Source organism: Anas platyrhynchos, chromosome 5, assembly GCF_047663525.1.
Source record: "Anas platyrhynchos isolate ZD024472 breed Pekin duck chromosome 5, IASCAAS_PekinDuck_T2T, whole genome shotgun sequence".
Taxonomy (NCBI): Eukaryota; Metazoa; Chordata; class Aves; order Anseriformes; family Anatidae; genus Anas; species Anas platyrhynchos.
The window spans coordinates 33,319,925-33,340,587 of NC_092591.1; the positions used below are offsets into that span (position 1 = coordinate 33,319,925).

General features: G+C 40.6%; 1 protein-coding gene across 6 annotated transcripts; it reads right to left on the bottom strand.

Moving 5' to 3' along the window:
• Positions 1-420: 420 nt before the first annotated feature.
• On the bottom strand, positions 421-20,658 carry EXD1 (exonuclease 3'-5' domain containing 1). Of its 6 annotated transcripts, none has more exons than XM_072038735.1 (11): positions 20,522-20,658; positions 19,602-19,670; positions 18,524-18,575; positions 16,818-16,954; positions 15,441-15,505; positions 14,193-14,279; positions 13,026-13,130; positions 12,827-12,907; positions 8,796-8,939; positions 7,011-7,202; positions 421-1,639 (listed from the first exon to the last, which is right to left on the bottom strand). In XM_072038735.1, exons 3-11 carry the CDS (start codon positions 18,532-18,534, stop codon positions 1,394-1,396), a joined length of 1,068 nt encoding a protein of 355 aa, XP_071894836.1. In that variant the 5' UTR covers positions 18,535-18,575; positions 19,602-19,670; positions 20,522-20,658; the 3' UTR covers positions 421-1,393. The 6 variants fall into 6 exon arrangements, with proteins under 6 accessions (XP_071894836.1, XP_038035273.1, XP_027313910.1 ...); XM_038179345.2 differs by having other exon boundaries at positions 19,498-19,670; XM_027458109.2 differs by lacking the exon at positions 20,522-20,658 and adding an exon at positions 20,365-20,515.
• Between the last annotated feature and the right edge of the window lie 5 nt (positions 20,659-20,663).

Here is a 20,663-nt window from a genome sequence, read left to right on the forward strand (position 1 = left end):
GCCCCCGCGGGGACCCCCTCAGGGACCCCCCATCCCCGCGCGGCTCCTGAGGCTCCTTGAGGAGGCCAAGAGCAAGAGCGCGGCTCAGGCTCCCCCCTGGTAGGCCGCCCGCGGAGCTCAGGCTGCGTCCTGCAGCCAGGCCGGCCCCGCCTGGGCCTCCTCGAAGCCCTGCGCCCAGCGGCCCTCCCGCCCCTGTCTGAGGCGCTGCCGTGGGCTCTGTTCTGAGAGGACCGAGTTCAGTTGTGAAATGCCGGGCTCTGAGGAGCCTGCGTGTTCCACACCATCCACCTGCCTAGGGAAGTCTTGTTCCAGGTGAATGGCACGAACTCCAGTGCTGAGAAGGGGCCCAGTCCACTGCCAGCATCTCCTAGCAGCCCAAGTGAAACAGACTCCATCTCCACATAAACACCTGTACGAAACTTGTTTCCAACCTGGTTTATTTCTTCTACAGCAAACTGAGACAAAGTACCTATACAATTTGGTTACAGAATACCGTTAAGGTTACATCAAAAAATGGTCCAAGACTCAGGCACTGCCTGCACGTCCTTTGTCACTGTGGCAGAGCACTATCAGCTGGAGAAGTTTTACTGAATAACAGCCAAAGCAAGCACACCGAGAATAAACTAGTTTTGCTGTTATATCTAACTTTGAGGAAAATGCTAGACACCTTTGCAACTAATTTAACTGTTCCCCTCCCACTTTTAGAATACAGACACTTGTGCATATACACACATTACTTCTGCCTTATCTACAGAGTCTGATAGAGTAGGGCTAACACAATGGCGGAGTGCAGCATAATAAGCAGAATGCTTCTTTTGTCAGCTAGCCCAAAATCTCCCTGAGTTGGCAGAAGAGTCCTTTTAGTTGAGTACACCTCTGCTGTTTATTGCCAGCAGAGCTGTTGATTAGGGTGGGATCCTTTGCACTCTCCTAAGTGTGGCTGTTGTTTAGATATGCCAAGAGACTTATCTGTGTATAAACCAAGCCCACGTTAGTTGGCCAGAACTCTTTTTTTTTCCAAGCAAGCCCTTTCTAATCTCAATGAACAGACATGTAAGGAGCTCCCCTATTTAGATGTTTGGTTTGTGTGGGAGTTTTACATACGCTGCAACAGTTGACAACAAAAGAACCAATACAACTGAAGACACTTGTCTAATAAAAAAAGTCAAGAGCAAAACCAGCTCATTAAAAAAAAAAAAAAAAAAAAGATCTCAAAACAGATCTTGACAAATCACACAGCAAGAATTGCCTTGGCATTACAGACACCATCATTATTTCCCATCAACAACCTGTTTATCTGTCCTTTTAAAGAGAGGAGTTTTCCTTTGGTACTTCTACACGGGGAACAGCCCCTTTTCATTCATTTGGATGTCCTCAGATTTGCAATTTGAGCTCACTGACAAAGTAGATCCTGATTGTTGAAGGATGTTCGAGGCACTGCTTCATTTGGGGGAAGACAGTCCCTGTCATCTCTATGCGCCCCATCCTTCTGTGGACCGTTTTTCTCATTTATTTTCATGGCTGGCCTGATCAAAAGCCCATCCTCATTCATCCTGTAGTCTTTCACTGCTTTCTCCCTTCGCAGCTTCTGGTCGCTTGCCAGCTGACGCAGCTCCTTTGGCAGCTCCCTGCAAGTGGGCTGATAAGGGAAAAAGAAAAGAAAGAGAAAAGAAATCAAAACAATACATATGCATACACATGCTCTACTTTTGTTAATATCAGATAAGAGCTCCCTCTGTAATTAGCCAATGAAATAGAATAATCATCTCCCATTACATCTACTGAATGCATTAACTACCTGCAAACACTATCTTGGGGGGAGGGAGGGGGAGACACTCCTCTCCCTTTCAAAGGCAACCCAAAGATTAGGCCTGCTTTATTGTTTGTTCCTTTATTACGCAGATCTTCAAGATTTAAGTAATATTTTGCATATGGGATTTAGATTTCTCCTGAGATCTTTTGCACTATAAAGGTGTAAAGCCCCCATAGAGGCATGACCAGTTCAGGTTTCCTGGTAGGAGCCACTGCAAAGGCAACTTTTCTGGCTTTTCTTTAAAAACATGGTATTTGTATCCTAAAAACAAATGTATATATATAAAAAAAACAACAACGTAGTTTATAAATCAATAGAACAGCTGCTTAGGAAGAACATGAGAAGAAATGCTCTCCTTAAAGGTTGGACTAGATGATCTTGGACGTCTTTTCCAACTTGAATGATTCTACGATTCCTTGACTTGGTTCTGAGCAGTGCATGGAACTCTGTACAAAACATCATATTTTCATTCATTTTCATTCAAAAACATTTGAGGATCTGCTATTAACAAGGACTGCAGTGCTCGCCGTGTTTGTAGGAACAACAAAAATATCCACAACTGCTTTCATCTATAGAAAGGGGAGTTACACATAAATAAGGAAGCTTGCTAACAAGCAGCCAAGCAAATTCAATTCTAGCAGGTTGCATGGGGACAACTTCAAGACAACACACAGGCAGCACAGAGCAAACATTACTTAACAGCAAAACATCACAGAAAGTGAAAGGAAACTGGCAGGACTGCAGAGCAGGGGAACAGAAACTATTAAATAATTACCCTTCAGAACAGTAAAGCCCCATCCAAATGAAGAAATCAGGAAGGATGAAGTTGCAGAACAAAAGGCAGGCCAGAATAATTTAATTATTATTTAGCAAAAACAAAACTTTCTGTAAACACAAGAAGCACACAAAACATCAGCCACGCTGCTGGGCCAAGCGATGGTCAGAACACAAAAGCAGCACAGGAACAAACACAACATATTTTCACTTCTGCATTCAACATGAAAAAATGTGGAGGCTGCCACACCAAACACACTTGTTGTGTATCCAGAATGTTTCACATTGTTGCATAAATATTTGTCCTGATACTTTAAACAGAAACAGCAAGGTGCATTTCACCCAAGATTCCTGAAGTGGTGATGAAACAGCTGAACAAGCAACTGTAGTAACTTGCTTAAAACCTGCCTTGATATCCAGGGACTGGAAGATGGTGCATGTTTAAAGACAGGCCAGGGGAAGACAGGGGAAAGCTTCATGCTGGTTCAGGCAGCTGTCAGTATGGGCACACTGGCAGAAACACCAAGAGCAGGAGAAGTAAAAATACAGATAGGATACTCTATGGGAGTTATCATAGCCTTTGTAAAGGGAAGCCATGCCTCACAAAACCTGCGTCTAGAAGTCCGCACAGATCCAGAGGAAGGCAAAATAGTTCAGACAGCATTAAGGAAAAAAAGCAGATGCGCTTAGTTGCAAACACCCCACCTTCTGTTCTGTTTAGCCAGAAGAACCTGCATCCAGCTTCCTGACTGCCACAACTATGCTACAGTACCAAAGCTCTGCTTGTGAACAACCACCAGTTAGAGTGCTGCGCTTCTAAGAGATCACTTGCTTCTTAACACCAATGTGCTCCCAGGCAGCATTTGCTTCTTTGAATCTAAGTCCTACACATCAGAAGGCAGTGATACTTCCAAACCCCTAAACACACACAACAGAAACCTACAAGGACAACTGGAAATTTCACACACAGCCCCTGTACTAGGCTTGTTTCTAGAGACAGAGCTGCAGAGGCACAGAAATCCATTTTACTTCATTTCTGCGTCCACAAAGAGAGTAATTACTCCTGGCAGAAAGCGATGCTAAAAAAAAAACAAAACAGGAAATAGCAGAGACCCAGAGTTGGGAAGTCTAGGATGAGCTCGCTCTCAGCGGTGAGGGAAGATCACCACTTGAGAAAGACAGAATCACACAGAATCACAGAATTTCTACGTTGGAAGAGACCTCAAGATCATCAAGTCCAACCTCTGACCTAACACTAACAGTCCCCACTAAACCATATCCCTAAGCTCTACATCTAAACGTCTTTTGAAGACTTTCAGGGATGGTGACTCCACCACTTCCCTGGGCAGCCTGTTCCAATGTCTAACAACCCTTTCGGTAAAGAAGTTACACTTTACAGCACAATTACATTCATCAGCCTAATTCACACCTATCTTTCCTCATCTTGTACTGGATGCAGCAACCCCTAAGGGAACACAGTGACCTCGCTGCAGGGCAACTGAGGAGGCTTGGCTCTTTCTCCTTGATTATGCATGTTCACTTTTCCTTTCTTTTTCTGTTCCTGAGAATAGGAACAACAGAGGGCCCCACCCAGATCTGCTCCCAGAGGCAGAATCCCCTGATTAGACAAAGAAAGGAGGGAGTTGCTAGTTGCCCTGATAGCCATTCTTCAGCATTATTCCTCAGTACTCAGCATTACTCAATTCACAGGCAACCTTGGTCTGGAAAGCCAAAACATCTTTTTCACCACATATATCCTGATACTGTTGTAAGACACAATAGCTGTTGGCATGATGAATTTCTGGATGCAGCAGTGACCCAGGAAAGATTAGGAGGATGCTACAACACTAGTCTGAGCTGAAGTTCAATGGTGCTTCATGAAGTTCAATGGTGTCAGCTCTGATCTAGAAGCTGCGATTCACCATGGCAGCTTTTGCAAAATAACTTTATGGCCCCGGAGCATTCATGGGCTTTGCTGCAGTCCTGCTTCAGCAACTGAGGACTCCTGGTTCTCCAAGGCTGGCATGATGCATGAAGACTCCAGCAAATTCCAAGTAAAAATAGGCCCACTTTACTAATAAAGAAAGGCAGCTATATTGAAGAATTAGGATGTTGAACAACTAAGTACAGTAGACTAGAAGTTAACTATGGAAGGTCAAATAAGAAAGGAAGGACAATGTCCACCCATGAATAAAGCCTGCTAGATTCAAGTCACCTTAAAAAAAAAAAAAAACTAACTTCAAGAGGTTGACTCTCTTCATTCAGTGCTTTCTATCAGTCTGCTCTGTATTCTTTTAGTTGGTATGAGACCTCTTCAAGTGATATTTAATTTTGTAGAACTATATCCCAACTACAAGCCAGTAAATCCCACAGAGCTTAACTTAAATTTTAACTAGTCGGTATAAGAAGTAAAATAGCTCTTTTACAGTAAAAGGATTTTCCAAGTAGCTTTATACTCTACCTCCACAAGAGAACCAGATCTGAATAAAGGCTCTTTGATTCAGGGAATTAATAAACAGTCAGAGAAACTACAAGTTGCATAAAACTATTTATTATTTTTAACCAGATTTAGTTGAACTTGTCAACTCACAAAGGATGTCCTTAAAATTAACTTTGATTTCTTACTTTTTTGAAAAAAAAACAAAAAACTCAAAAAAAAAAAAAAAAGAAACAACAAACAACAGAAAAAAAAAAAAACACCAAACCATGGAGGTTTGCTTGGGCTTTAAATACGTATCAAGCAGATTTTTGTTCTAGTATGGGACTTTCATCTGTGTGATCCTCTTACAAGATATAAAAAGGAAAATGATTAACAGTGAAATGATGGTAAAAATGGCTATTCTTACTGTCCATACTACAAGATTCCTAAAGCAACTGCAAGTATGACCATCAGATGTGATATTAAATAAGCCTTAAAAATGCCATTTGAAATGCTCATGATCAAATTAATCCCTTGGCTAATCTTATGCAGTAAATGGATTTAAGAAAGGATTGGCTTCAGCAACTGTTAACCTGACTACTGTTTGAAAATTCTACAAACAAATAGCCCAATGTTAAGTAGAATTACTCTGTAGTCTTTTCACTTTTAAAAAACATTTCTTTTCCCCTCTATCAGTTCCTATGTTCACAAGCATTTTACACTGGAAATTCAGATGTCATGCTCATGTTTTTCAAGGAGGTATATACAACCTTCTGTTTTTGAAAATTTCTTTCAAAAGAAAAGGTTTTCAGATATGATCTGTGAAGCAACTGTGACCTCTTGTGGTTATCTACATTCATCTCCTCTTAAATCCTCACTAATGGGATTTACTGCTCTGAGCCCTTACATAGTTCTCAAAGGATTCAAGTCTGCACTCAAGTGCTTTGTTAAACCAGGGCAAAGAAACAGATAAACCTGTCCCTTAAGATAGACCTGTATTCACTTTTCCAAACAAATATTTCAAGGTATTTACAACCGCAAAAATGAGCTAATGACATGATCTAATCATGTTAGTTCAATCTCCTCATGATGAATGAAGATGTCTGGCAACTTACCTTTTGCTCTATCTTAACAGCAGCCATATCTTACATAGTTATTACATGCCCTGCTATGATTTCTTCACTAAAGACACTGAAAAAGACCACACCATCACCACTGCCTATTTGGTTTGCATGGAACTTTCTTCCCATCAGTGAAAAAGGTCAAGTTCCCTAACCAAAAATCCCGCACCCCACCACCTCTATAAATGAAGAAGGAATTACTGAAATGTCTGCCATACAAAAGCCACTAAAAGTTATCTGGACAGCAATACTACTGGCTCTACATAACCAAAGATGAAAAGTGTTACTTGACTGGATTTTTTAGATAACTCAGATGACAATAGATTTGAAAGAAAAAAGTAACTCATGTCCTTACAGAAATAAAAACCTTTGGGCAACAAAACATAACATTTCTCAGAAACACACAGGATATTCAAATAACTCAGCAGTAAGGATGAACAACTGGAGAAAAAAAAAAATTAACAACTTTTGGGGAGTAAAACTTCTTATCAAACCAAAGCAACTCTGGCAGCTCCAAATAACACCACTTTGCAACTGCCTGTTGCTCTTCATGTCCACAAACACACGTACCCTCCACTGAGCCCAGCAGTTCTCAAACTCAGATCAGAATGAACAGAAGGCACGTGTCCATTCCTTAACAGTTGCAGCTCACCACCCACAGTACTAAGTTAAGGTGCATTTGTGCAAATAGACTGACGTGAAAGGCAGGCAGATATATGCAGACACCATCACTTCTGCTGCTGTGCTCCAGAAGCAAGATGCGGCATGAAGTAGGGTGCACAGCTGCAGAAGAGGAAGCTAATTTAACTGTGTCCTCCAGAGTTCATCCATTAGAGCCTTAGATCACATTACCAGGCTGAGAAACAAGCTAGGACATACCCACCTTTGTGCTCCTAAGGTGATCTCCAGATCCATTCCGATAAGCATTTAAGTAATCATTCACCACAGCTGTTAGGTCAGACATCAAATTATCCATTAGAGATGAGTGGACCATCAGAAGGTACATAGCCTTCAGAGCAAGCGCTTGAAGCAGAGAAGGTGGAAAGGGTCTCAAGAACCATATATCGGGATTCTCCTGTGTATCCCAATACAAATGAAAACAGTTATTCCAGTAGCAAGAATTATAACAAAACTTTTCATCACGTTCTTCTGCAGTTTAAACAATACCGCCAGATCCTGATCTCTATTTCAGTGCTATTGAATGCTTGCAGTTTCTAAGGCCATCTGCGGCCATCTGCATACAACCCTGGGGATATCAGAGAAGAGGAACTGTGAGAGGAGGAATTACTTCTTAAAAAAATAACAGAAAAAACAACGTACACCTACTACAGTGTGTAATGCTAGGTTGTCTCTCATCTGTCTAAAACAAGGCAGGAAACTAGGTGCGTCTTTTAAAGAGAGAAACCTAATGATCAAGTTGGAAAAAAATCTCCCATCAGGGAAGCAGCCAGGGATAGGAACAATTTCAGTCAGCACAACTAAAACTATGTTCTGTAAGTCCCAGTGAAGCAGCATGACCATGATACTGTGAGCAAAAGTATCGCTACAGTCCCTTATGGTGGTATACTTACTATACACGTATTACACAGTCATTTTTTGCTTTTAATCTTCAGACCAATAGAATGATTTGTGAAAGCTAAATATGGAAGGCAAGCCTGTTGTCATTTGGCTTAGATTTGCCATACAGAATTCTCTAAAATGAAATTCTGACAGACGCTATTGGAATTCAAACACCAAAGTAAAATATAAACGTGTTCAAATTTGATATTTCACTGAGCAGCTATCAGTTTAAAAATAATTTGCCTGAACAAATGATAGCCATAGCAAAAGATATATAATTAAGGCTTTTGATGAAAACTTCCTATCAATGAATAGATTGTGCAAAACCACTCAGATTTACTCAGGAAGTTACAAAACTAGTATAAAGGCAGAAAAGATGATCTGGCAGAACAGAGCTTGTTCCCATTCACAAAATAAATCCTGTCTGCATAGTGGGGTCTCATTAAGTATCTAGCTCCTCTTTGGAAGTCCTCCTCCCAGCCCCCTCAACTAAAAGAAAGGTCAGGTGATTAAAAATTCAACAAAGAGATATCACACCTGGCACCAACCTATTTACACGCTATTTATCCAGCTTACACTCCCCAAATCTTGTGAACTTCTTGCCTATTAAGACTTCCCTTGCTTCTCCCTCTCTGAAAGATTAACAAAAACACGGACAATTATAGAGCAAATGACACTGAACTGTGCTGTTACTCTCGTTTTTCCATTCTCGCAGTGCTGGCTAGAGTGTTTCCTCTTTCCCTACATGACTCAGGGTTCATTTTACCCATTTTGTTCTTTTGGAGCTAGGTTTCAGAATTAGTCAAGTATATTAAGATATCCAGACCATTTTTTACCAGTTACGCAAAACTTCTATTGCACAAGCTTTGTGTTTCTTCAATACCTCAATTTCAAATGTACTATTAGGAAATACTAGCATAAGCACTGACAGGAGCTGAAGCATGCATCTGTCTCCCAAATGACTATTACAAAATGTCCTGAACTACAGCAATTTGACTATTAAACAGTACCACGCTCTTAAAAAAAAAAAAAAAAAAAAAGAATCTGAAAAGGGGCACAGCACAGCTCACAATTTAGTCTTCAGAGGTGCCTCACTGAATCAACTCACTGAAGCCACTTCCTGCCTGCACTTCATGAGGGCATCCCATTTGGAAGGTATCTTCAAGTGCTGCATCAAACACTCCTGCAACGTGCAGACACGGTGTGGAAAGTAGCCACCTGTTGCCATTGAGAACTGCAGAACATCAGCCACCTGTGATGGAAGAGATCAGTATGTCCTCCCCAGTGTCTGCTGAGCAAAAGCAGAGAATGTGGAGATTTGACAGTGGGGAAGCATATTACAATACAAAAAATATACTGCAGACACATTAATCCTCATTTTGACTGTATACAAACCGCAGAAGTAGTAGTCTGACTCCTTAAAGCCATCAAGTTAAATGAAGAGTAAATCAGGTTATAAGAATGATTTCTCCAGACAGCACATTAGGAATAGTATCAGAAGAAAGCAAGCACACAGTGATACTTCCCCTACTTCTTGTTGCTTTTTTAAAAACACAAAGTAGTGATGCAATGCAAGGAAAACATGATGAAAGAATATGTAAATGGTCTAAAACCTTTCGACGAAAAACTGATTTTGCCAGTAAAACTCATCTTTGACAGCATACAGACCCAAAACTGAAAGAGACAACAACCTACAGCAGTAACTGCATGTCATATTTTTTGCTTGTTTCCTATGTTGGTTTTATCCTTTTTACCCTTCATAGTATCAGGCTCCAATTTTTGCTACTAATTAGGGAACACAAAGATGACTGGGACTATTTTACCAGGTGCAGAGCGGTGACAATGGAAAACAGAAGCTTGGAAGAGAGTCTACCCACCAGGGAAGCAGAGAAGAGAAACTGAAAAGGCTAGATCCACCTTCAAAATCTAATACTTGAGTGATGCATCATTGGAACCAAGTTCTCAGACTTTATCTCCTACTCAAAACCCCAGACTCCTACTCTGGTCCTCTGGAATCCCCGCTGACCTCTCATAATCCTTGTCTAACTTTGTTAAGAAACCTGGAGCCAAACTCTTAACACAAGTATCTACAGACCTGCCAACAAAACCTGGAGTTTACATGCTAGCCCAGTTTTACTGCAAGCGTTACAGCTGAAGCTGCTGTTTGAGCTGTTCCACCAGGAGCTGTCCATGTGCTATCTAGACCAGGTCATGCAGCGCTTTACAGCCCCAGCCCAACCCCTGCAGTGGTGACAACAGGATTTTCTAGCTTTGACTTCTTCTGGCCACTTACACTGAGTGCAAATTCCAAGACTAGCCCCCCAGTTCCTGACTTATCTGTAAAGTCTTTTGAAAATACATCTCTTTTCCCATCCAATAGCAAAGGCAAACAAGCTGGTATGATTTACTACTGAGTAAAGCTGACTCTAAGGCATCAGCTGCCTTCTCTGGGAGAGAAGCCATGTATTTACTGTGCTTATCAGAAGAAAGCAGTAAGCAAATCCGTTTACTGAATTCCCAAGGAATAAAAGCTTTTACTAAAGCATTGAGGAAGATGCAAAATGCTAGTGCACCACAAGTAGAACAAGCCATCTTGGACTAAGGAAGGAAATGATGTCAGACCTCCGACGCTCCGTAGTAGAACAAAGGATCTAGGACTGCCTATACTTCTGGTATGCTGACTACGCTGCTGTAGTCCAAAGAAGTCTACAAGCATCAGCTAAAAAGTAACAGTATACATGGAGAGAAAGGAACTGCAATAATTCAATCTGATTAATTCACTGAAGACAGGAAAATTAAGACCCAGTGAAAGCTGACTTTCACTGGTTTGTAAGCACAAATAACCAGGTAAAGAGGGAGTTTCCATCAATCCTTACTGAACTGACCTTTTTACTGTACCTCTGACCACTAAGAACTCATCTGGCTTTTAGCTCTCAATGGCCAAATGCAGATGAAGAGGAACCTCAGGAAAGACCTTCTGAAGCAGTCAGTTATTTTTACTCAAAGTCAAGATAAAGACTTTCAAATATACAGAGATGAATATTCCATTCCTCCAGAAGGTTAGAGAGGGAATTATTAGTTTTTTTTTTAAAAAAAAGTCAATGCTTTCCAAACAAGAAGATAATAGACTTAAATACATGTATTTAAACAAAAATGCAGTCTATTCATAAAAAGCCTAATCTGAATGCACAAGATTAGAAAATAAACTTAACAATGAAAACAGTGTTTTAGCTATCACTGAACTCTCTCAGAAAATCTTAGTCATTGCATGCTAATGGCTTGGATTCAAGGGCAGAAACTGACTACTACATGCTGAAGAGGTGTGTACGTGTGTTGATCTGTGGAACCAGACCGCAAATACGTCACTTCCACATTTTATGATTAAACTTAGCATGAACCTCTGTTTTATGGACAGTCTCAAGTTGTTGTCCTTTCTTTATTCTTCTGGTACACACATCTAAGAATTGCATTATTTCATTTAATTGTAAACAACTATGCTGCCAACAACATTTTAAAAGAGGCAGAGATTTCAGAGCATGAGAATGCTCTAATCTCATGATGCAGCACGGAAGTGTCAGAGAAGGCAGCATTATGGATGCACATTAGAAACCTTTCACTGACGTGCACTATATGTATATTATTACAAGCAACAAACAGTTGCAGCAACTGGCCAAAACCATGGGTAAAACTTTTCAAATGATGCAGGCAGAATCCCATTTAAACCAGAATTCTTCAATTCACTGCTGTGTTTTTAAACAGTCTCACTTGCACGTGCACTTGTGTACGCAGCCTGCTCCAATTTTAAGAAGAGCTTCTTAGTGTTAAGTGCTTCACAAAGAGCCTCTGTGAGAGTTTGCTCACAGGAATTTCCCAGTTACTGTCTCCAGACAGTAGATGACAGCTCAATACTGCAATAACAGGCACGCTTTAGGGCAGTCAAAACCAAACTGCTCCCCTAGCTTACTTATATTGGATGTATGATTCAGACTCAGATCAATGGATCAGAGTAATTGAATCTAAGCCTAAAGATCTATTAATGCAAGAAAAGCATGCTCACTCTGAAACAGAACTATGAGAGCCATTTACGGGCCTCAGAGGTCCTAGCATGGGTCGGTCTGGTTAGGCATTTCCACTGTACCAGTTACATGTTCTAGGCAGTACAATTGCCTAGTTAATACATTAGCAGCACTGGTAGGAATTTTCTTCTTGACCTTTTTCATACAGTCAAGACTTAACACTGACATTGATTGATACTTGATTTGTAGTAGAACACTACAAATTTTTAGGGGCAGAAGGCCAAACTAACATCAGAGAGGGACTGAAAGAAAGTTTTGTTGTATAACATTTACTATATAGCCCAGACTAGGACTTTGAAGAACTACTACAGACAGTCATGTTTATGACATGAAAAATCAGTGCACACATAAGGACAAGAATAACACACCCACACCAAATACAAACAATGATAGCCATTTTGTTATTTTCTTCTCTGAAAATGCTCTAATTTTCCACTTAGTCACGCAACATTTTAACTACCACAATTACCAGAGCTAGCACTAGCAAAAGCAAAGATTTTTGTGATTATCTGGCCTATACTCTCACTTCCACCACTGTGTTTATTAACAGACACTCCCATTCCTGGATACCTGTAAGCCTGACTGTTTTCTGCACTTGTGAAAGGGTCAGAAAGGGTAACCAGAAATATAAAATACAAGTCTATCTGGCTCCAGTTAAAGCCACAGTAGCATCAGGTTGTGCCAAGTTTTATCAAGACCCATTAGCATGTATTAAAAAAATAATAATAATAAAAAAATGCTGCTAGTACTGGATATTAACAATCTCTTAAAATGGGGATTTAGAGATACCCAAAGCGCCTCTCATAGATCGATGCTTCTCTTGACTAAGATAAAAGCTTCTTCTGTGAAAAACTAGTATTTTTAATCTATTCTGGTCTACACAAGACAAGCTCTAAATAGCAGCCTTGCCTGGCAATTCTCACCTGGAACGAAAATACATTTAGAAGGCTCAACTATCACCACATTCCACTGACATTAAACTTTCCTTGAAAGAAGGCTCTGAATAAGGCTCAGTTTTCTCTCATCAAAACTTTTGTTGCCAACAAGAGTATGTGAAGGGTACCTGCGTATCAAAGACATTGCAGAGAAGGACGCTGTACTGGTGAAAAAGGCAGTCTGAGATCCAACGGCAGTCATGTATGACCTGGAGCAAGAAAGAGCTGTCAGACAAACCTGTATCAAACTGCAATTTTTCTGGTAATCACTACATCTATATGCAACCCCTCCTACCTCAGATGTCCTCACACACCCTTAACCCTTACCTTCAAGATGTTTTTATCTTCCAGCACCATCTGTAATCCATTTTTGAAAGCTTGAGGTCCCAGAAGGAAAATATCAAACAGAAAAATACGGCTCTTTGTTGCTATCTACGACAAATTGAATTAGAAAGAAGATGAGTGAGAGACAAGACCAATGGATTTTAAGGTAGGAGAAAGCACACTGTCACATACAAGACAACCTTATATACAAGTACACATTAAGCAGCACACTCTCCTTAATGCTAATCTATGAGAAAGACTTGCTTTTTTCAGAGATAACTCACAATAATTAGGAAAAACGACCTAGTAGTCTACTATACACATTTAAAGGTAGCATTTTGCTGCATTTTAAGAGCAAGCCCTATCCAAAGCACTTTGCATAAATTCCTACATGTACCTCAATGTCATTTCTAAGGAATCCGATCAAGAAAAAATATTGTTCCTATGACATTCCTTTAGGTGTCAAAAACTGCTACAAAAAAAAAAAAAAGGACATTGTTTTCCACTACACCATTCAACATAGGCCATAATATTTAGATGTTGTCTATTCTCAAACTCATAATGGCTTAACAAAAGCTGATATATGAATACAGTTTAGCCATGCCAAAGCAAACATTCTGTAGACACTTACTTCTGCAAGTTTGAACTCCCACACAAGTTTTTGCTTTGGATTAACCACCCCCACTTTAAACCTCCTTAAAAATAAACCAGGATACTTTTGAGTATATAAAACAATATTAATTTCCATCCCTTCCTGGTCAGATATTTATATCATCACAGCTAATCAAGATATTTTATCATCTTTAGCTGGATTTTACTTCTCCAGTTATATTGGCATTGCGATTAGGTGGGTTTTGCAGTTTTTCCATAGGCAACAGCTGTACTATTGTACTACCTCTACCTCTATTCAAGTAAATAAAGATGGCAAACCAACCAAGTTATTTGTTATATACAAATATATGTGATATACAAGTAATTATTATATTGCTTTACAATGGCATAATTCTTCCTGTAACAGGTAGCGCATGAAAAAAATTAATTGTCTTGACGAAAACCATATCCCTTACCAAAAGAGTCACATTAGTACATCTTAAGTACAGGCTAATCCCCAAACACTTATTAGTTTTGCATCTGTGTAGGGGCACATCTAGGGAAACACCTGCTTCTTACCTGAAGCCAGGAGAGTTTTCCATGACGACATAAATTAACACCTTCTCCAACTACACTAACAACACGCTGCTGTTTCAGGTGTAGCACCTAATGAAAAACAGGGACAAAAATAATCTGTGCCAGAGAATGATAAGCAGAGGGACAAATAGTAAAGCTGGATTTTTCTGGTCACGATCCATATGTAAGCTAAATACAAATCGGGAACACGATGAATCCCGTGGATATAGTGATCCAAACAGATGCAGTATCAGTCCAGTTACAGATAGATAGCTGGATATTCTGCAGCTAGAAACAACACATTTAATAGAGATCATTAACTAAAGATTATAAACTCCCCATACCTCCTCAGAAGAAATTCTCTTAACTAGGTTTAAGGAGCTTCCTCAAGATCACAAAGAAGGTGTTCCTGTTAGATAAGAACAGGAACTCATCTTCTAAGGTATTCAGATAAACCTGTTACCCTCACAGACACAAGAAGTTTCAAGAGAATTAAGATAAATTAACCCATACTGCACATGCTGCATAAGAGCGGCAGAAATAAAAAGTCAGCTTCTTTTTCAAGCAAAAAATAAATTAATTTGTAAGCAGGGAAATCTTGCCCTGTGGTAAAAGAACTTTTTCCTCTGTGTGCACTCTCAATTTATCATAATAAAAACCCAAATCCCAGATGATGTAACTGCAAGAGAAAATGGCTTGGAAGGCATAGCATTGCTGGTCTAAGTCAGACCTAAAAATACTATTCGGTTCAATAAATCTACCATGGGTTCTGAAATTCTTCCTACCACATCCAGACACTTCTGAAGTTCTAAACACCCATGAAAATGATTCCCTCTCCAAACACCAACAATTCCTCATGTTGTTCTCTTTCTAAAGAAAATAACTGCTCACTAACTAGTCATACTGACTCCTCATCCTAGTTTACAGGTGAAACAGATTCTGAGAACAGCAACCAGCACACAGTGGTACAAATTCGTATCTGCTACAAACTTGTGCACTGCACTCTTTCCCTGCATGTATGTACAATTTAAACATACTTTAATACCACCAGGGATACCATCTCTACTTGACTTAAGAAGCCAGTTACTACTTACTACCAAATTTTCACTACAGTCTGCAGAAACAATTTCCAATACAAGACCTCATGGAGCAGTGCTCACCATCCTGCACCTAATAGAGCTACTGACAAACCCAACAGAATGGGCTTAAAAAAGTCATATATGCTAAGCAAAAGCTTTAGTTAATACTTACTGCTGGGCCAAATTTCTGCGGGAAGCAATCAATAACTGTGTACTCTACCTTCTCTTCTTCTTTCTCTAAAATGAAGTTAAAAAAGCATTAGAAGCTTCATATGATTGAATGAACTCTGCACAGAGTATGTATTTCAGTCATATAATCGATCTACTTCTCCAGTTTAGCTTCTCAGCTCTTCTCTACTCCCTGAACACATCCAAACAGATCATAGAATCACAGAATGGTTTGGGTTGAAAGGACCTTAAAGATCATCTGGTCCCAACCCCCCTGCCACAAGCAGGGACACCTCTCACTAGACCAGGTTGCTCAAAGCCCCATCCAACCCAGCCTTGCACACCTTCAGGGATGGAACAGCCATAACTTCACGTTCAGTTTACTGGACTGTCTGCTTCAGATATACATAGTCTTGAGCATGAGCCAAAATTCTAAATTTTTCACAGAAATATTGACTGTTCAAAAGTTGCAGTGTTTTTTTTTTTGTTTGTTTTTTTGTGATGTATAAAGAAAACAAAGATTTCAGTTCAAGAAACTGCATCTGTTAACAGAGGGCTAACAGAATTTAAGACAGATTTTAGTATTTCAGAACACCTGCTTAACAAAGTCTAATGTACAGATAAAGGGCTCTCAAAAGATTTTCTTTCCCTTTGAGTAAGATGCAAACATTAATAACATGCACCCATGACAACACAAGGACAGTCTTCCAAACTCTGAAATAACATCCTATTGCAAAATCACATGACAACATTTTAAAAGGCTCTCCCAGAGTACGTCAGTCTCACTCATTTTCTTCCCCACCTCCCAGGCAAAGGCAACCGACCTTCCTTTAGCCTGTACAGGCCTTGCATGCCTGTCACAGCTCTATGTGAACAGGGCGAGCCAACTGCGTTTTAGACCTGCACCTGTGGGTGTGCATACAGCAGGAACCGCTCAATCAAATCAATGCAAGTGCCTTCCAAGCGTGACAGCCAGCGCAGTACAGAACAGCAAGAGTCGTAGTGAGCTTTCACTTATTTGTCGTGCCATGTACATTTCAGGTACAAGGGTAAGATTAAACAGCCACCACAGAGGAATGCTCACTGGCTGAAGCGCTTGACTTCTCCAGAAATCAGTTATGCTGCTCAGCCACTTTTACAGCTGATGAGAACCACAGGAAAACCACATTCTGGAAAGCAAACAAGTTTTTCTGATGTTGTGTACATATTTGCAGGCAAAAGGCACGTGTGCTGATACCGAGCTCTGTGCCTATCTGCCTGCGACCACTGTTCTTTCAGAATACAGCCTGTCCAGATACAGGCAAGCCAAGAGCGCACAGCTTTGGGGGAAGATCCTGTGTGACACACACTAACTACATTGCTTGACTAATATTCGTGTTACCTGAGAGGGAGTACTTTAAGCTATTCAAGGCTCTGGGCTGGCTCTCAGGGAAAACGCCTGGAGAACTCCATGGGCTATGATCTGCTTGTCCTGTGTCTGCTCCTTTGTTCCCATTCCCCTCAGCATCTGAAGTGCACCTGCCAGAGCAAAACAAACATACATAACACAAAAGTCAAAACATTACACATTTCACCAGCATGGATATTTTAATAACGAAAATTATTTCAGCCAATGCCATCTACCTGCATCTAGACAATAAACTGCTGCACTGAAGCAACTTCCTAATCCCATGTGCATGATTCTTACAGGAGACTTTGAAGCTACCCCACTACATGGTTATTTTGCCCACAGGATCTTTATTTCACATGAAATTTCAGATTTATTTCTAAAACTAAAAGGTGAAAATATAACCTGAACATATTCACGGCAAAGGTCAGCAATGAAGGTTTCAAGAGAAGAAAGAGCTAAGAGTACCATGAATGAAGTACCTGATCTAAGCCCGAGAACCACACAGTTGAAAAATCTGCAAATCTTGAAACTGAAACCTTAGTATTTGATCCATTATTTAATCATTATAATCACCCTCTGATTATAATCAGAGGTTTCAGTTACAAGTTGGATTACAAGTTAATAGATCAGTAGAACAGCTTTACCCACTGAAACGTTACTATAATCAAGCTCAAGTTATTACATATTTAGTAGAGATGGTAGCAAGTCAAGGCCGGAAATTGACGTTTCAGTAAGGTGAATGTTTACCAAATCACGTATAAGATTTCTAAATTCTTAAATTCTGATTTCTAAAACAGGACATTCCAACATTAAGAGCACTTCACTGCGAAATATGCCTTATTAGTATAAATTTCTGTATACTGATATAAAACCCTCCTGTTACAAATAGAGAGCTCCTACAGCGTATATCCCTATCTCAATATAATAAAACATAAAAATAACTCCTTATTTGTAAAAATAAATGATCAACATTTAGACGTGTCTGAAAAATCTTGTATCTAAAATGGCATATTAAAAGATTAGTGCAAAAATAAACCTGTCACACAAGTGAGCACAGTATGTATGTTTATTTGACAGGGAAGAAGGAGATGAGGCAGCAGCAAACAAGACAAGTGCTGCTAATCACAATTCTATATGCTAACTATATTTTAAGGACTATTCAGTAGATACCTCTTCATTCCTACTTTTCTTAGGAGAAAAAAAAAAAATGTGGTCTTGTGAGAAGACCCAAAGCAAAGCCATTTAAGAGCAGGAGACTGTAGAAGTCTAAAACATAGCTTTACCAGCTTCCTAAAGTCATGTTTATAAGCATTTTACAGCATGTACACAAACATAACTTCCATGTACAATTCGCCTAGAACTATTCAGGCAGAAGAAATGTTCATGGGAAACCCTCCCTGAAACCACAAGCTGACCTGCAAACAAACCAAGGAAATTATTCTACTCCGGAACATTAATGGGAACTAACAAAAAATAATAATAATAAAAAAAAAAGAGAAATACCAAGTTATAGTTTGAAAGAGTCTTTTAAACAGTGGAGGCCTTCTACTCATCACCTTATTAATCTCTTTAGAGCAAATACAAACTTGGCACAGCTGGGTCTGAACATCTGTAAGATATTCAGGTGGTGCCTCCCCTACCAATTGCATTCCTATCCCCATCTCCTACCACAAAAGGATGCAGGCATTTCAACATACTCAGTAAGCATTGCTGCTCCGTTCCCTGAATCCAGTTCATCCAGCACTTCCACTACAATAGAAATAAACAATTTATATCCTGCTGCTGACAAGCAACTTTCAGGAAATAACAAGTGTTAAAAAAAAAGGAGAACTATAATGAATAATAAACAGCATAGTACAGACATATATACAAGAAAAGAAACTCAAAATACAGCTTAAATATTTTTAAATTCACTCTGATGTACAACTTATATAAAATAGCTCATATAAGTAGCTTACAAAAAAGGTATCAGAACTTTAATATTTAAACAATAAGCAGTGGGCTTAGCATCCCACCAAAAATGAAGTCAATATTGAACTACAACTAATTACGCTACTTACTATTAAAAACATAAAACAGTACAGATATAAAAACTACAATGGAAAAAGGCAGATGGACACAGGTAAGTACTTGATAAGCTGCCTTCTAACTACTTTCCCCTCAGCACTTTGCCCTTTGTCCCCAAATCAAAACTTGATAGCAGATGCCCATAGAAATAAATGCACAGGACCTTTAAACACTAGAAACTTTTTTTTGTGTGTGTAATTCTGTATTTTATGACTAGTGAATCACAGAAAAAGGCTCACATAAACAGACCACTTAGTGGAGATTCCTTTCACCTGTGCAAGTAAAAGCAAAACCAAATTAACTAGAACTTTCAGCAATTTAACTTCCCAGCACAGAACATCTTGCACTTGTAAGAGAATGCACAATAAACGTTTAATTACGCCTTCCACCTTCAGGAAGTAAACAGGGAGCATGCATAGCTCAACTTCCTGATTGTTATTTCCATTAGTGGTCTTACTGAACTTTATTCATTAGCTCATCAGCTTGTAAGCCTTAATGCAGTACAGTCACAAAACCTTCATGAAGTACGCGACTGCTATTTCACTAACAGGTAACTGGGGAACAAAAGGTGTGTGATTTCTACAACATTCTGATTCCTACTGACTTTAGAAGAAAGTTGTGCAACTGAAGACTCCAGCAGTGACCAAAACTGAAATGCTGAACCAAGTGTCCATGATCCCCGTGTCTTAACACACATTAGGGCCTCACCACTGGCTATTTCATGTTCAAAGAACAGCTTTACTCCTGGGGTGCTTCTGCCAGTTTCCAAGTTCTTCACTGCAATCAGGGAGTAGAAAAAATAGGTATGTCAAGTTCTGCTGTACAGGTAAAAACTTAGCATTTACTGAACAAAGCAAGAACAGAGGACCAGCTAGCTCTATTAATTACAATAAAGTCAATAAAATGGGGATTTTAAAGGACAATATGTTCACTCTACGTTAACAGCACTTCCATACAATTACTCTGCGTGCTTAACAGGACAGACTTTTGGTCTGCTATACCCACATCATCTCGAACCAGAGAGCACAGGCAGATCCAACTACTTTTATCTCAGCTTTAAGGCTGTGTTTTATTTATCCCAGGGCTGTTTAGGCTCTGGGGAACCACACACACGCGTTGTGGCAGGCACAGCAAGTGCTGGGCAGGCTGTGGGCTGGAGGCCGCACACGCTGTCCCCAGGCAGCCCCTGCAGAAGTCACCCACGGCTATTTTCAGACCAAGGGGTTCAAACAGCGGGGGGCAGGAGCATCAAACACCGCTTTTAACGACGGAACGAGTTACTGGTGCTTGTCCCCCAGAAGTCAGCCTCACATAGAGCTGCTTTCCTCAAAAAAAAAAAAAAAAAAAAAGAACAGGAGCACCCCAAGCAAGCCGCCCCGGGGCCGTGAGGCACCACAAACGCCCACAACAGCGCCTCAGCCTCCAGCCCCACACCAAGCCAGGGCGCTGGGGTACCACAGGCAGCCTCGACCTGTCCGCAGGAACAGCCTCCGGTCGGGGCTGAGGTACTGCAGCACGCCCTGGAAGGCACCACCACGCAGGGTGAGCCTGACGGGCTTGCCCAGGGCAGCGCCGAGCCGCGGGCTGCTGAGCGCCATGAGGGCGGTGCGGACCCCCCAGCCGCGCACCTGAGGCGCCACACAAAATGGCGGCGGGGCGCGCGTGCGCGGGGCGGCCGAGGGGCGGGCGGCGGGGCCGAGCCGGGCCGATAAGAGGCGGCTCCGCAGCGGGGCCTTCTGACTAAACGCTGCGCGGCCGGGCCCGGCCCGG

Bases quoted from the DNA above. Each gene is read 5' to 3' on its own strand.
- EXD1 (XM_027458109.2), bottom strand. From the start codon at position 20,491: ATGGCGCTCAGCAGCCCGCGGCTCGGCGCTGCCCTGGGCAAGCCCGTC. The intron at 18,576-19,601 runs GTGAGGCCCTAA...TTTCTATTGTAG, and splicing joins TGAACATGAAATAGCCAGTG to TGGAAGTGCTGGATGAACTG. The intron at 1,640-7,010 runs GTGGGTATGTCC...TTCCCTTATCAG, and splicing joins ATCACCTTAGGAGCACAAAG to CCCACTTGCAGGGAGCTGCC.